The 17,415-nt window shown below is 33.5% G+C and overlaps 3 protein-coding genes across 4 annotated transcripts; 1 reads left to right on the plus strand and 2 right to left on the minus strand.

Moving 5' to 3' along the window:
- Positions 1-3,950: 3,950 nt before the first annotated feature.
- Positions 3,951-9,443, minus strand: LOC8271606 (mitogen-activated protein kinase kinase kinase NPK1). 2 transcript variants are annotated; one of them, XM_025157001.2, is made up of 17 exons: positions 8,867-9,443; positions 8,728-8,769; positions 8,469-8,534; positions 8,279-8,389; positions 8,094-8,174; positions 7,933-8,010; positions 7,766-7,848; positions 7,588-7,669; positions 7,361-7,461; positions 7,126-7,160; positions 6,676-6,740; positions 6,545-6,591; positions 6,235-6,460; positions 5,923-6,153; positions 5,047-5,381; positions 4,887-4,954; positions 3,951-4,345 (listed from the first exon to the last, which is right to left on the minus strand). In XM_025157001.2, the coding sequence occupies exons 1-17, from the start codon at positions 9,140-9,142 to the stop codon at positions 4,242-4,244; spliced, it is 2,031 nt and encodes a 676-aa protein (XP_025012769.1). In that variant the 5' UTR covers positions 9,143-9,443; the 3' UTR covers positions 3,951-4,241. The 2 variants fall into 2 exon arrangements, with proteins under 2 accessions (XP_025012769.1, XP_015573431.1); XM_015717945.3 differs by having other exon boundaries at positions 6,676-6,735; positions 7,121-7,160; positions 8,867-9,441.
- A 1,215-nt stretch (positions 9,444-10,658) lies between these two features.
- On the plus strand, positions 10,659-13,957 carry LOC8271605 (peroxisomal adenine nucleotide carrier 1). The gene is made up of 5 exons (XM_002517152.4): positions 10,659-11,196; positions 11,892-12,123; positions 12,520-12,666; positions 13,059-13,219; positions 13,402-13,957. The coding sequence occupies exons 1-5, from the start codon at positions 10,733-10,735 to the stop codon at positions 13,679-13,681; spliced, it is 1,284 nt and encodes a 427-aa protein (XP_002517198.1). The 5' UTR covers positions 10,659-10,732; the 3' UTR covers positions 13,682-13,957.
- Positions 13,958-14,217: 260 nt separating this feature from the next.
- LOC8271604 (uncharacterized GPI-anchored protein At3g06035) lies at positions 14,218-16,843 on the minus strand. The gene is made up of 2 exons (XM_048379446.1): positions 16,558-16,843; positions 14,218-14,931 (listed from the first exon to the last, which is right to left on the minus strand). The coding sequence occupies exons 1-2, from the start codon at positions 16,652-16,654 to the stop codon at positions 14,429-14,431; spliced, it is 600 nt and encodes a 199-aa protein (XP_048235403.1). The 5' UTR covers positions 16,655-16,843; the 3' UTR covers positions 14,218-14,428.
- Positions 16,844-17,415: the final 572 nt, after the last annotated feature.

Below are 17,415 nucleotides of genomic sequence, written 5' to 3' on the forward strand. Positions count from 1 at the left end.
GTTTCAGGAACACATATAATATATGTTGTGAATCAGGGAAAACGTGTATATATGCAAGCGGCCATGGGGAAACACACAGCCTCATTGTTCAGACTGCTACCGTGTTATTGTGGTTGCAAAATCATTTTGTCACAATCCTTCCATAAGTTATATATATGGGGGTGAAACTGCTGAAGCTGCACTCCACAGAATTAAACCTAAATATAAAAGCAAATGGAAAACTCTCCCAACTCTTAATTTTGATCCCCCGGCCTTTCATTAAATGGCCATCTATATCATCCACCTCATCTCAAATTGTCACTTTCCTTTCATTCCCATAAATTGGTTTTGGTTGCCTAGTAAACAAGTCAGTCGTATTTGAATATTAGTGTTTGTGGTGGGCTATTGGCTATTGGCTATTGGCTAATGGCTAATGGCTATGGCTGTATACGTACTGTGTGTACTTGTTCAAGAGCTGGCTGGCTGGCTGGATAGAGAGATAGGAAGCAAGTGCTTTTGCAAATGGAAGAAAGAAGCTGATAAGGACTGTAAATACGAGCCAATTGAAAGAGTCCATAACCTGGGTTTTCAATTACGACCACTAGAGTTTCTATGTGCTTATCCATTTCGTTTGATTTCTTTGCTGGCCAAATGAAAATTTGAAACCCATTAAAACTGTTGATATCGATCGCCAATTATTTTATAGGCATAAATCAAAACAAAGAAATTTCCATATATATTATGTGATGAGATTGTTATTATTCAAGCACATATTATGTGACGGTTTAATATCATTCAATATGGTCCTATTTTTTATAATTTATTTATTCAGTATTTTATCTACATAATTGGTATTAATCACGAGACCATTTCTGCACATAATCTACTAACAACGCCAAAAGATAAATGTTTCTTTTCTTCTTCTTTTTAATTGAAAGAATTGGTATTTGGTAGGGACGATGATGTTAGATTCACAGACACTAGACATCAAAGTAATTATATGAGATTCCTAATCTTGCATGCCCGCAAAGGAATATTCAACAGAATCATGAAATATTCAGGCATTTAAAATAATTAAAGAAAAAAGATGGCTCTCATAAGCTCACCTATGGCTTTAATGGATTGCCTGACCCAAATAACACATCATAGAGTACTTTAGAGCTATATTAATTAATTTTTTTTAACAGTTTAAGAAACAAATAGATTTCATATTTAATTTATAAATTATGACGTGGCTATTATCACTGTATTACATTTTTTTTATAATTTATTGTTGATGGATTAAAATAATAGATCATAGAGTATTTTAGAGCTCAATCAGCAATTAGACAATGGCACGTTTTAAAAAAATTTATAACTATTTTATATATGTTATTTTGTTAATTACAGGGTGCAATAAATTCAAGAGTAAGAAAAAAAAAATCGATAATTTAACAGTAAGAAAATGCTTTTGATGAAATCTGGGAAGAGATACTTACTTTAGTCCAAAAGAGTTCACAAAAAGCAGCATTAATTGAATGGGGGGCAAATTTTTAAGCATATGGCCCCTCAAATAGATAGCATATAAACAATGAAAAGAAGTGCATGTCTTTTCCCTCTCCTTTAAATTCTTCATCTTTTTTTTTTTTTTTTAATTTCCATGATGATTTATGTCTGATATTTACTTTCATCTTTTTCATAATTATTAGTCATGTTGATCTCCCAGAATCCAGGTCTTTCACATTTTAGGGTTTCTTTCCCTCTTTATGTATAACAAGAAAGCAAGAAAATAAAAAAAAGAATAAAAGAAAAAAAAGACATGCCCAACTCATCTCCACGCAAACATCTTTTCATGAACTTTATTTGTCTCTTCTCAATACAAAAAGTTTCTTTTTTATTTTCCTGTTTAATTGATTGATTAATATATATACTTTCCTCCATGCAATATTCAAGAAAGAAAACAGAAAGAAATAAAACGCCCAACTTTTTGGTTCTTTTTCTTTTCTTTTTTTGACCTCACCAACCAACTTGATAAAAACTTGTACTAGTAGATTACATTGAATTTGAATGAGGGAACAAGAAGAATTGCTTTAGGGATTCTTGATGATTGTCTTTGATATAAAGTTTTTGCATGGTGAGATTTTGAAGACAGGTTCTATCCTGTCCTGTACATGCAACAGGAAACATCAGCAGAATTCAATGGTGGGTGGCTATATTGATAATACCTATCTATTTAAATTTGTTGTTTCTATCGATAAACAAGCACAAAACATTATATAAAACATTCCTTACCAAACTTAATTATGCTTCTTTGCTTTTATTATAATTAATTCGAACATATAATTAATATAATATTTGTTTTCTTAACAGCCCATTTTAGAACATGTTTCAATTATGAAATTATATCTACTATATTGACGAAAAAGAAAACATCAAAGAGTGTGGATTCGGTGCACGCAAGTTAGTTTAAAAATAATTTAATTAATTGGAAAGACTTTTAAATAAATTATGTTTATCAGGTCATTAATTAATTATTACATCAGTAGAGATAATCAATTTTAATTTAAAAATAAATATGAATAAAAAAATTAAAATCAATTAACCACAAATAATATAGCATTATTAATTGAAGCAATTCATTTTTATTGATAGACATAATTGATGTTATTAATTGATATGATTAGATGCGAACAATCAAGAAGTTGCTATGTGCATGCTCTCTTTTGTTTTTAGTTGTCAATATATTAAACAATTGCAAGAAAGAAATGGTTAGAATACGGTTCCTTTTGTCTCAATTAGGATTAATTGCTAATCACATTTTTCACCTGAGTACGCCATGTTCAAGCTGAAATCATCCAGTCCCTTCAAACATTTTTCATATATTATGTATGAAGGATTATAAAACACCATATTTCCTACTTTTTTCCATGTTCTAATTGCTTGACAAACGTTCAAACGGATTCTATGTTCTCCTACCGGATTTCCAAAGGCATAGTTTTGGTTAGCAATTCAAAGAAAAATGAGTCCTTCAAAAAATTAAATCTATTTATTGAATTATCTAAACAACAAGGCAAAAATCAAAATAAAAAAAAAAATTAATTATTTTTATAGTAGATGACTGGAATGACTACCATATTATGTGCCACGAGCAGTAGAACTCCTATAAGGGAAGAAAAATAAAATTGAAATGAAATAGCTAAAAAAGTGAACATGTAAGATACAATCAAGATTGCAGCAGGTCAAAAAAGGTCTGGGTAGTGGATACTTGAAGCTCGTGACTTATTCTGAACAAGTGATAAGGCTTCCACGAATCTCGGCTTGGTTTGTTCAATCTATAAAATTTTCTTGTCGGTTGGCTTTCAATTTGAACATTCAAATTCTTCGGTTGCAAGAAAATTGACATTTTTTGACCATAAAGGCAAGGAAATTCGCAAGTTTTTTTGACCAAAATTACTCGCTTACGTGGTCGATCTAATTGATGGAATTGAAATCCAACAGCGCAAACAGAAAAGAACACACTATGGCCCAATTTCTATTGGCTGTCTACTAGTCACGTGTAGAGAAAATCAGCAGCAGCAGCCCTCTATATTGGTTGGAAGCTTTTAAGTCATGGGCCTGAAACTTGCAACAAATAAAAATAGGAACCTTTAAAGAAAAGTAACATGATTCTTGGAATGATAGTGACCTTAAGCTGTGAATGTGATGGTATGGTAGATCTATCTGAGCCTGGCTATGAATCTCAGCACAGGGCTTCTTTGAACGATGCAATTGAGACAGATTTGAAATGGCTCAGAACTGTATTGTCCAATGTCTTTCTCCAATCAAATGATCTCCTATATTACACTTTTTGAGATGAACAACCAGTATGCAGCCACTCTTGTAACAAATGTTATAAAGTGACTTCCTCATACCAAACATATATCTTTCCACACTGTATCTTGTCAGCTTATTTGCTGAAACAATTTTTTGTAGTTCATATAATGATTCCATAATTACACTTCAAAAACAAACTCAGGAATACTTTCTATTTTGAATCTCGCAACTTACAACTTTAACTAACTTCAAAATGGGTAGGAGAAAAGGGAAAGGAAAGAAAAAGAAAAAAAACACACAGCTGATGAACCACAAGGACACAATACAATGAGGCAGAAGATTGCCTGTGGCTACTATATCTTATTAGACACTCTTTTCACCGGATATAAATACATACATTAAAAACTCATCATGGAAAAGCACTAGTTTTTCCATTGTGCAATAATAAAAATACAAGTACATGTGTATATTTATTTGCCAGGGAACACAAACCGTAATCGATCTCTTTGTCGAATTAGGATCTGATCCTTGGGAGAAGATGTCTTTGCACCTATTCCTGCCTGGCGCATCATCTCTGCAAGAGGCACAAAATGTCATCCGATGAGAAGAACTCGAGAATCAAATCTAGGTTTACTCAAACTAAAGAACCAAACCATATTTAGTCATGTGAGTCTCAGCATCACAGGCTGGACATTCTCCAACTTCACTTTGTTTTAAGGTGTAAATATGTCTTTTATGATTATCGCTTATAATTTGGCCTAAAATTTACTTTGCACATTTGCATTGTAACTAATTATATTGTCTTTCCAACTAATCATTTGCGTGAAAATCTCTCCTAGTTAGGGCCTCAACGTTCTTTTTCGACATAATCCATCCAAGTGACCTTATTGAGGCAAATCCACCCATCAAATATTCAGTTAAAATCATGCTGAGTTTGGAGAGTTCAAGGAGTCTATTAAGTGTTGAAGCATTAAGATAGAAATCAAATGCTATCAGTAAAGTTCAGCCAAACAGTTTGCCACCATAGCAATTGGTATATGGTAAGACTGCTCTTTTACTGCAACACAGAGGAGAAGGAAATTAATATTTCTGATAGTAAAGATCATATAACTTGCCTCGTTTTCTTTCAAGTTCTTCATCAAGCTCTTCTTTCCATTTTCTTTGCCTCTCAGAGAAGCTTGCACTGCAAATTAAACAAATTTCAGATAAAGAATGAGAAAGACATGATTCTTCAACAAAAATAACCTAAAAATACATCAAGTGAGAGCAAACAACCTAGGAGTAATTGCTTCTTTCTGCGCATCAAGAAGCATCCCTTTCCACTCATTGACTTGAGGTGGCTGAATTTCCTGTAAAGCTCGATCATGGATACTACTGTCATTTAATATTTGTTTATTGCTACTACGAGTACTGGCGGTGTTGGCGGCTTCAATTATGGAGAATCTCCTGCTTGGTAACCTTTTAGGTGACCTGCTTTTGGGGGGTAAGGTAGGTAGATTTGTGATATTTTCAGTATTTGTACTTCCAACAGCACTTGCAAGACCCGCCGCATTCAACGTGTTATAGAACTCTTCATACAGAGGCGTTTGCAGCTTCTTCAAATCTAAAGCCTATTATTCAAGTTTCACAGAACAAGTACTAAAATTTCTATCAAACAACTCTAGTGAAAGGCTAACAAACATTTTTACCAAATGAAAATATAAGAAAATACTAGACAAACTTTTCTATGGTATATTCAAGATTAAAAAGATGTTTTCAGAATCACCACCTTCAACCAAAGGCCAATTTCAATATCTAGTTGAAGCAATGAATGCAGAGAAAAAAGCTCTCCTTCAACATCACACATGGGAAAGAGTGCCATAGGCAGGAAATGTTAAATTCATGCCAGCATCACTAGCCCCTAGTACCTCTTACCTTATCCAGGGCCCTTTTCCAAGCCATTAAATGTGAATGCCTTAGAGAAGTTCCCTTGAGGACTAAGAGGCACCAGAAAATACCATGCCTCAGTGTCCAGGTGAACGCCTGGCACACTTTTGACTGCAGTATCTTACATATTCCAGTTGTGATTTTTAAAGTCATGCAAAATAATAAGACATGACTGTTCCAGCATTAATTCATAGAATGAAAGGTCTTAGTGAACAAATATGGTACCTTCTCGTCCAAAAAGGCCCTAATTTTTGACTCCGTAACTTCATCATCGTCTTCGGTGGCTACTGGTCCACATGGAAATGTGAAGTCGTTCTCTTCTTTACCAGATTCTGCAGGGATGTCAGCAATGTCATGGAGTGACTGACTAGATGACAAGTTGATTCCACCTCTCTTTGGACTTTCATCAAACTTGCATGTCCATTCATCAATTGGTTCACACATGGGATTGAAGCTCTAGTCCAAAAAGAAATCAATTATGCTGATTGTAAAATACAAACATCTGAACTGCATGATTGAAACCAGAGCATTCATCACCTTATTTAGATCAGCTGACGCAAAGGCAGACTTGAACCTAGCGGATGGACTGACAACAAAATCATCTTTATCATCTATCTGACACATATCATCATCAATATTGGTTTCGCCCCAGGTGAAACCTGATCTTGTAATATTGTTAGGGTATCTAATTGAGGACCTCGAACTACTCATTCCACAAACATCCTTCAAGCCAGCACAGGCTGACATAATCACAGGGTTCACGCTGCACCATCAATATATTTTCAAGCGTCAATGTATGATACAAACACACTGACAAACACGGTATACAATTAAATAAATAGCTTACGAGTTCTTAATATTCAACCCAGTAGTTGCCATCAGATTCCCAGATTCCTGAAGATAGCAAAAACACAATGGTTACAGATGTAAGGTAAAAGAAAATGTACAAGTAAAATCAATTAATTTTATTTTACTTACCCTAACAGAACTGCGGAATACTAAATGCGGTTCATGATACTCCCCAGTGACAAATGGATGCTGCACATGTTAGAGAAAAGCACTACCATGTGAAAAATGTATTTTTTGAGTTATGAAAACCTTAAGGTAAATCTCAGTGGTACAATTTAAATTTTTCCAGAAAAATCTTTGGATCCATGAGTTTGAGAAAAGACTCGTGTTGAAAAGTGACCAACCATTATTATAACAAACAGGTAAAATGTTTATCTTGTATAAGCTCCCATTGCATCTATTTCTCAGCAAATTAATTCTTTTCGCTAACCTGCCTCACTTTCTTCACTCTTCATCAAACAATTCTCATCCCTTGTCTCCCTTTTCATTCACTTCAACTCAAAATTTAAAGGATCTTTATTGCAGCTTCATCAGAAAAAGGTTTGATAAGGAAATAAATGTTCATAATAGTTACCTGCAATAAGTCGAATGCCGTAGGCCTTAAATTTGGCTCCCTACAAACATGCCGCGATTTATATGAGATGATAATAGTGAAATTTGAATATAAAAAAAAGGCATTAATTTCTGACTAAAATTTTATTGCAACTTCTAGATAAAAACAAATGAGTCAACAATCCTTTCAGAAGCAAATGAAATACCAAAAAGATAAGGAAAGAAAATGAAGAGAAGGAATGCATAAATTTAATGACTGTACTTCTGCAAACATTTCAACAGAAAGTCCTTTGCTTCGATGGAGAGGTGTTCAGGAATAGGAGGATGAGATTTAGTTGTCCCAATATGGAAGAGGGCGGCAACCTGAAAACACACCCATTCTTAGATTGCAAGATTATGGAGCACAGTGTACTGATTGGAGTAGTGTAGGCAGTTCTTTACATATGAATCAAACTGATAAAGTATGCAACGAAGTTATCAAGCGAGTACCTCTTGATACTGCTGGCTCCATGGTGGTTTTCCAGTAGCCATCTCAATCACAGTACATCCAACACTCCATATATCAGCAGAGCTTAGAAATTGAATATCAAATTAATATACTCCAACAATGGAAAAGGAATACACATGGTCTTCCATGAAAGATAAAAGAAATGAAAATTGCTCTTACAAGCTATGCCCAGTCTGGAGAATAACTTCAGGAGCCATCCAGTATGGAGTACCCTTCATTGACTTGGCACCATTTATAGTAGCCTGAACATGGCAACCTCAGTATGGCACCCAAAAAAATTTCACAAAGCATACTAAAATTTTAAACAAATAGAATGATATGTATACCAGTTCAACTACTTTTTTGGACGCTCCAAAGTCAGCAAGTTTAATGCATCCCTTGTTGTCAACCAGAATGTTTGCCCCCTGAAGTGAAAGATGCCAAATGTTAGATGATTCCGATCTTAATGCATCCTACATACAACGTGCTTAGGACAAGAAAACAATACCTTTATGTCCCTATGCATGATACCATTCTTATGAAGATATTCTAGTCCTAACAACAGCTGTTTCGTATACATTCGTATAACCTGCTTGGTAAACAATTTTAAGAAATAAAATCAACATTTCAATTACCCAGAATTTAAAATTCAAAAGCTAAATAATAATTAGAAAAAAAAAAAAAATCAGTTACCGACTCAGGGAAGGACCCAAATTTCCCCAAAAGAGATGATATGGAACCACCCGGGACAAATTCCAACAGAATGTTCAATGAGTCATCTTCTCTAGCAGTTCCCAAATATCTCTAACAGGGAGACGTAAATAAAATCAGTTGAGCAATAATAAAAGTCACTAGCACTGTAGACTTAAAATGTCAGACTTACAACAATATTCGGATGTGTAAGATTCTTTAGAAGCTTCACTTCTTCCTCAAGCTCCCTCATGTGAGACTGTTCCGCATTCAAAACAAAATGCACACTCGATTAACAGTGCGAACACTTGCTAAAACTAAAGTCTATAAACTTCTACGTCTAATTCAATAAACCAAGCTAATGTTTTAGTTAAGATCCCATTTCTCACAAGCAATATCAAAACATTAAAAAAAAAATACACTGAACATTGAAATTCAAACAAAATACTTGCCTGCGTTTTCTCTTTTGAAGCACTATTAGCCGCAATCAAAACCTGTTGAAGAAAAACACAACAAAAACTCAACTAATATCATATAATTAAAAAACATTAATAAAATTAATTACTTCATGGAAAACAAAAATCAGTGAACCTGTTTAACAGCGAGAAGCTCTCCAGAATCAAGATTCATTCCCATATAGACCCTACCGAAAGCACCACAACCAATCAACTCTCCTTTCCGCCACCGGATCGGCGGCGTATCATCCTTTTTACAGGGCGGAAGAGCTGGCGGCTTAGAAAAGAGACCGATTCGGGATTTACGAATGCTGGAACCGATCTTTTCAACAAAACCAGTGAATCCTCCATCGTCTCCTGAAGTTGATTTAAAAACTAAGGATCGGCGAACCGATCCAAAGAGGTCTTGCATTTAGTGGCAGATTTTGTTAGGGTTTTTCTTTCTTCGGCTTTGGTTTATGGTTCTGTTTGGTTTGATTTGAAAGAGAAATGAGAAGAGGAAATTGAAAAAAAAGAGACGTTAGATAGAGAGAGAGTGAGCGAGTGTGTGCGATTTGAAGGGAGGGAAAAGGGGGAGTGAGGGATCTGTTTTTGAAAATAAAGAAATCTAATAAAATGATTGGTGATTTGTTTGCTTTATGGTCCTCTAGTTTTTGTTTCTTCATGTTTGTGACTGCGATTCTTGTGATTTCTTGCATTATTCCCCTCTTTTCGAATTAGATTTATTTATTTCATTTCCTTCCTATTCTATTCTTTTCCTTTTCATTTGCATACGTGTTGCTGTTTGTCTAATGCACAATAATAAGTTTCTCAAACTAAGATTTCAACGTGAAGTCAAAATAAGCTATGCTATTTCATGACGTGGATTGGAATTGGATTTTTTTTTTTTTGTTAAGTGAATTATCATAAACTGGAAGAATTATTTTTTTATATATATTATAAAAATAATAATTTATCTAACACAGTAAAAATAAATCAAATTTAAGACTTTTATTTTGAAAGCAAACGTCATTATTATTTTGAGTTTAAATTTCAATTGTAATTAAAATTTTTTTTAGATGTTTATACTTTATATAAAAATAATTTTATATTTGATTCAATTTTTTTAATTTAATTATGAAGTTAGACTTTTTTGAATATTTCGTAGTAAAAAGAAATTCATATAATTACACTTGATTATATTACAATCATATATCTTCATATTTTTTGTTGATTAAAAGAACATTTAAAATATTTTTATATAATTTTTTTTTTATGTTTTTGCTTTTTATTTTTGACACTAATATTAGTAATTTTACTTTTCACTAAATTATTGTCTTAAATTTAATTTCTTGACGTTAAAATACAAAATTGAGAGATGTTCTATCAATATCTTTTATATATATTTATTAAATCTTATACAAAAATTATAATTTAAAAGTCAAGAATTATAGAATTAATTGCATAAAATAATAGTTAAGTTTAAATGATAAATGATATTTTAATCATTATGTACTAAATTGATAATTAGAAAATAAAATTTAGATTGTAATTCAGGATGTTTGGGAAAGAATAGATTTTTCTAAAAAAAGTAATATTTTCCTCAGACAGTTATTAACAATGGTAATCCAAAATAAATAATTTCTTTCATTTCTAAAATTAAAATAAGAAAACTCAGTCTCAGTCTCAATCTCAATCTGTTGTATTAAAACTTGGAGCTAGTGCTAATAATTATGAAATACAACACCTTTTCCTAGTTTTTATTCTTTTAATACTTTCTAAATTATAATTTATTTTATTTTTAGTTTAATAATGATTATCAGATATATATTCTTTTATTAATTAATATAGATTTAGTTATTAATAAATAATTACTTTTAATAAAAAATTTGATAAAATTATTGTAGAGAAATAATAATAAAAACCAACGAAACTAATAAAAAAAAAACTTATATTCCTTTTTAAACTTTCCTGCAAATGAACAGATCAGGTAATTATAAAATCAACAGAAACAGAGTAAAAAATGAGATTGAAAAGAAGACCGTCGATGTTACAGTTGAACCAGAGCACACCGTTTAAAGACAACAACAACAATAACGAAGAGAGAAGCATTTTCACGTTTCCAGTTCCCAAAAAGATACATAGACACCAAACCAAGAAAAACATCATCTCTATATCTGTTTCTTTCTGCGTCACTTTCAGTTCTTCCACACTCCACTGCCCAATAACACAACCGTACCCAATTCTTAATGTTTTTAGCATAAACTCCTTACTCTTCAATTTCTATGTATTGGGCTTTGCTTATTTAGAGGAATTCACTTGTGAAGAAACGAAGAAAAAGGACATGGCTTTTGATCTGGAGTCCCTGACGGATGCAACATCCGGAGCTATTGCTTCTCTAGTTAGCACCACTATCTTGTATCCTCTTGATACCTGCAAAACTAAATATCAAGCTGAGCTTAGTGCTAAACATCAAAGGAAGTATAGGTACACTATTTTGTTGGCTTGGATCCCATTTATTGTTATTTAAGCAATCTTTTTGCAGTGTCGTTTATTCATTTATTTATTTTTGTGCAGTTCATGGATTAATCATCTTGTATACTGATTGATTCTTGATTAATATTTGGTTGGAGAATAAGGATATTTTCCAACATTTTTTAATATGTTATTTTACATTATCTTATTGAACAATAAATTGAGATGTCATACTTGAATAAGGGGAGTTGTTTTATCCTCCTGTTGTTAATGCAGGATTGTAGAGAAATTTTAAAAATGGTAACTATTAGGAGAATTGTTATTCTCACTTTTACAAAGGAATTACTTTACCGATGCATGGAAATGCTATCTGCTTAACTTTAGGCATGGCTTCTGAACTCTAATGCCATGTTTGTTACTCTAGAAATTGGAATGGGAATGGAAATAGATGTCCAGATGCCAAGAATCAGTAACTAGATAAATTTTAGTGACCATCCGAAGAATTAGTCTTAAAAATAGATGTTGATTCAACTTAATTCCAACTCATTCATATCTAACAACATTAAAACAATGGAATCTTGTTCTAAGGATTCTAAATGCACTCCTATTCTAGTGCCATAACATGGCCTTTTAGTTGAAGTAATTAGCTATTTGAAGACTTCTATTGAGGGAAGAACACCAACAACAGATGGCTGTGCTTTACGCAGGAATGTTTCTGATGTTTTCTGGGAGGCACTTTCTACTGGTCGCGTTCTTTCATTGTACCAGGGCCTTGGAACAAAGAATCTTCAGTCCTTCATTTCCTCATTTATATATTTCTATGAGTATAGCCTTTTTAGGCGCTGGTACTTAGAGAAAACGGGGAACAAAAGGATTGGAACTAAGGCGAACTTGATAGTTGCTGCTGCTGCTGGTGCTTGTACTGTCATAGTGACTCAGGTGAGTCATATGTTCATGTCATTGTTTTCCCTTTTCTTTTCTGGCTTTTTAAGAATAAATATATACTTAAACTAGTTTATTGTTGGTGTTTCTGTTGTATCACATGGTGTTTGACTTCTGTCGGCTGAGATATTAAACTGAAAATCAGTGTGGCTAGAGGATATTCATTACTAGACATTAAAGATTCATGAAAATGCTGATGACAATAATGTGAATGGCATAAGCTTACATTCATTGTGGTTAAGAGCTGTGTATAGTTCCTTTCTTCAATCATTCTAAAAATCACTTTATATTCTAGTTCACGGTGTATCAACTTTCTCTTATCATCTGTTGCAGCTTTCAGTAAATATTTAAATTTCCAAATATAAGGTATTCTAGTCTCTGTACATTTTGTAGCCTCTGGATACAGCAGCCTCAAGGATGCAAACAAGTGCATTTGGGAAATCCAAAGGACTTTGGGAAACTCTTTCCGAGGGCACCTGGAGTGAGGCTTTTGATGGTCTTGGCATATCAATTCTTCTGACATCAAATCCAGCCATTCAGGTATCTTGACTCTGTTTTTGGTATCAGGTTATTGTTTGTAAGGAGGAACTTGAAAGAAGGGCTGTCTTTTGCACCCCGTTTTGCCCTTGTCAATCTCTTGAAAAGACCAGGGTTGATTTTGTGTTTCCAAAGTGATTTTGTATTTAGGTGCAGGGAATAAAAACGTGGTATTACCATCTGACTTTTTGGACTGAGCACCTTGGGGCCATAGATAGTGGGGGTAGGCTGGTGCCTTATTTTGATCATTTTCCTGGAAGGACTATTGTCTTTTTACCTATGATTTTCTAGCCTAGATCTCTGGTTTACATTTTTGGATGAATCCAAGTAAGAGTTACTTGAGCTTCTGAACTTATCTATTAAGCTGAAAGGAGAATCTTTGTTTTACTTTACAGTACACTGCATTTGATCAGTTGAAACAACGACTGTTGAAGCAGCAGCTCAGCAGAAAATCTGTTACAGATTTGTCTCCAGAATCTCTTTCTGCCTTTTCTGCTTTTGTTTTGGGTGCAGTTTCAAAGTGTTTTGCAACATGCATCACATACCCAGCTATTAGGTATGCTGTCCATTCATTTCACAACACTCTTAAGTGTCCCACTATGCATTGACACGTCTCTTATCCACAAATACATCGTTAGATGTTCCATTAAATGAATGTACAGTTCTTTTGTGGGACATTCCTCTTATGCAAGACATGGTTCAATTCTGTTGGCTTGACTAAGATGTGAGTTCTTGCAGATGTAAGGTGATGCTTCAGGCTGCGGATTCAGATGAAAATGGGATTGGGGATACTGAACTGAGAACAAAGAGGACAATTTCAGCTGCAATGCGTGCCATCTGGAAAAGGGAAGGCTTGTGGGGTTTCTTCAAAGGATTGCCAGCCCAAAACCTGAAAACTATATTAAGCTCGGCTTTACTTCTGATGATAAAAGAGAAGCTTGCAAAGACTACTTGGGTCCTAATCCTTGCACTTAGAAAGTATCTGGTAAGCACACATACCAGACTAAAGAGTGTGTAATAGCAATAAGAATCAAATACATTGTAAATGAATAGGCTCCTCCAAATATGCCCATCTTGGAAGGGAATATTGTTGCAGATGCAGTAAAATACACTGGATGCTAGATGATTGAAAAGTGGAAACGATGTTATGTTTCGCAGGGAGGAAAATTGAATTCGTAGCAAAAAGGGAATCTAAACTATTGCTATTCTCTTTCTATAAATCAATAATGTATAATGGATGATGAATAACTTGTGTATTCACATTGACGTAAAAGAACTGACATTGTTTTTCTCATCGGAATAGGATTGCATCTCTCAAACTCCTCTTTATGATTAAATCGAATAGTCCTAATCTCTATATGGTTCTCCTCAACCAGCAGAACTAGAAAACAAGAAGCAGGTTATTGGCTTCTAGCCGTTTTATCATGGTCATAAATCACGGTGCACCTGCTATGGTATTGGATATAAACAAACAGACAAACAAGCTGACCGGAGTCAGCATGAATGCTTGACAAATCAAATCACATCAGAGAACACACAACAGAGAAGATGCCGTGGATGAAACAGCTTTTCTATAGTACTTGTCTCACAAGGAAACCGGGAAAACAGAAAACATTACAAAGTCTGTAGCGGTATTGAAAATAAGTATTTTGCTAATAGCAAGTAAACATCGGTGGTATTTTTATCTTTTCCCACACTGAGCAACAAAAATATGATTAGAAGGTGCCCTCTGATTGATAATAAGGTGAACCAATGGTAATCCCACTTAGATTACAAAAATAAGCAAAAGCCCCAACAAAAACAGTAGATGAGAGATGACACCCATCTTGATTGTCAGGCTGGCTGCGTTGTAAGTCACAAAGCTTCCCTCAGGATCGCTGGTGGTCAGCACAATGACAATCCAATTACCATCGGAACCAATCCCAGCTCCTGTATACTTAGTGTCATTAAGATAACTCGAGTATTGACTACCTGTGAAGTTAGCGAGTACAAGGGTTGGATCCAAATTAGGAACACAGGCTGGCATTGCCTGTCCATCCCTTGTGTTAGACACATTTAAATGACATTTAGCTAAAAGACTTTCATAATTATGGAATTGCTGCTCAGTGCCTGGCACAGTGTTGGAGCCTGTGGTGTTTGTACAAGGCTGATTCTTAAATTGATCAGCTAGTTCTTCTGCAAGACATTCTGCATTCTCATTCTTTGTAAGAGTAGTCAAATTCAAGGATTTTCTGTAGCTGTTGATACCTTCCAAAAGTGTATCCTCCTCTGCAGGAAAATCATGGAGATGGGAAGGTTAGTTTCCAGATCTCAGTTATAGGAATCAGAAAGTCACCAAATACAGCAAATGTCAATGGATATTAGCACCAGTCTACAATTCCTTTGCATTATTGCAACATGCATTAACTCGTACTCTGAAGTCTGCAAACATGGTGGATTTAAGAGAACTACTCCACTAACCATTGCAAGCAGACATTTACTTACCCACAAAACAATAACAGAAAATGGATTACTAGAAAGAGCAATTATGATAGAAACTTAGAATAAAAAGATATGTTAGAGAAATGAACATTACCAAATTCACACAAGTTGAGCAACTTATACCTTTTTCCCCTTAACTTGGAAAGCACATTTACAAAACTTGGCAACCTCCAAACAGCAATTTATCAAGTCCCAAAGACTTGTCAGATAAATGCAATTCTAAAACATTTAAAGTAAAAAAAATCATGAACTAGTAAGATTTTGAAGAAATAGATGCATGAAGTTCCTTTTTACAGCTTAGAATAAGATGGGTACAGCTTTAAATGATCTACCTAAATATGGCTGTGCTTTATGGGGTTGGGGATTAGACATGCCAGATCTTTGGTTTTAGGAACAGAATCTGCAATGCAGGTTAGTTATTTAATTAATCTTGGATATGAGATAAAGTGACTACAGTATCAGCTATTGATTAATTACAAATTCAAAGCTTCCACTAATCCTCCACAATGGCCTCAATGACCAGACAGTTCTAATTTGTCACACATTATCCAAGATAAGTCAGGAGAGGTGGTAAAAACAACTGGGATGTGGATGCTGGATATAAGAGAATTTTCTCCAATGCCAAATCTAACACAAATCAATACGATTTCGAACTTTAATCGCCTAAACTTTTGGATAGAGTAGCCTGTCAACCAAATAAACATAGATTTTTGTTCCTCTCAACGAGCACAAAGACGACCCTGTTCAAATAGATATGAATTTCCAACTGTAGCAGTCCAAAATCCAACTCTTGTGCATACTTTGAAAAACAAAAAGACAAAAAGAAACGATAACAAAACTAAGGACCCAAAGTTTCAAATAACGTCAGAATAGTGGACAAGCATTGCCTTGACCATTATATAAATTTGCTAGGAACTATTTGGTTTGCAGGTTCTGATTATACTATTCTAGGTTTCGCATTTGCAAATCGAGGCCATGGAAACCCAGATGAAGATCAACTTAAATTAAGTAGTTGAATTAAATCTTTGCTTAGTTGGATTGAACTAAGCCCACAAGCAATTTTGTCACTGTGAACTCACAATATAATACAAAAATCTACTCTGTTAACAAGTAAACTAGTTTCATAATATAGATCTTTAGTTTTAGCAGGAAAAAGAGCAACCACCGCAGATTATTATACAATCCAACTATACATATTCTATAAAAAAAGACACTACATTTGATTTAATTAGCAAAAGCAAACACTCCCAAGTCAACTATTATCGATCAGATCTCATCTAACTTGGCATTTCAAGAAAACACTTGAAAGAAAAGACAGATATACGGAAGACGAAAAACTGAATATCAAGACCAAAAAAATATAAACCGTTTCTTGAGAGCCTACGGGTGAAGGATTGAAAAAAGCTTACTTACCATCACAGTTAACTTGGTGATTGACTAAAATGACACAGAGGAGAAAGAATGGAAGAAGAAGAAGAGGAGGAGGAAAGAATCTTGAAGAAGTTGCCATTATTATTATGTTTGCTGTTGAATCCAGAAGAGGAGAGAATAGAGAAAATGGGTGATAGGTTTTCAAGTGGAAGTTAGGAAGATTGTTACTTTCTTTGGTTGAGTGTTAGTTACTGTGCATCTGCCTCCATTTTCTTTACTCAGAAGCATTTGCCAACCGACATAAAACGATAACGTATTATGGACTCTGATAAAAGTCGGAACATTTACATCAAGATTCTTTTCTCCTGTTCTGCGCATTTTATCTTACAAGGCCGGATTAGTCTAAATAAAACTAATTATCTTATTTATTAAATATATTTATTACTTACTATCATTAACTATCTATAATTAAGAATTAACTAATACAAACGATACATCTAAATAGGTAAACAAGTAAGAATCATAATGTATCTTTATTTATATAAATATTCAGATATATAAAAAAAATTTAAAATATAGAAACAAAATCTTGATAAACACTTATTTTTCGTAAATAAATTATTGGTATGAAATTGATATTTTTATATAAATTATTATATTAAACATTAATTAAGATATTATTTTATAATAAATATAAAAATAGTCTATTAAATATTAATGAAAAATTTAATATCAATTTATATAAATATAATCATGATCTTATTTAATAAGCTAATAAAGTTATCATATCCTTATCATATATTATTAACATTAGCTTTATTAAATTATTATTATTATATATTTAATTAAATATCATATAAATGAAATATCTAATTTAACAGTCGCGAACAAGTCGCCCGA

This window comes from Ricinus communis, chromosome 9 (assembly GCF_019578655.1).
Source record: "Ricinus communis isolate WT05 ecotype wild-type chromosome 9, ASM1957865v1, whole genome shotgun sequence".
NCBI classification, from domain to species: domain Eukaryota; kingdom Viridiplantae; phylum Streptophyta; class Magnoliopsida; order Malpighiales; family Euphorbiaceae; genus Ricinus; species Ricinus communis.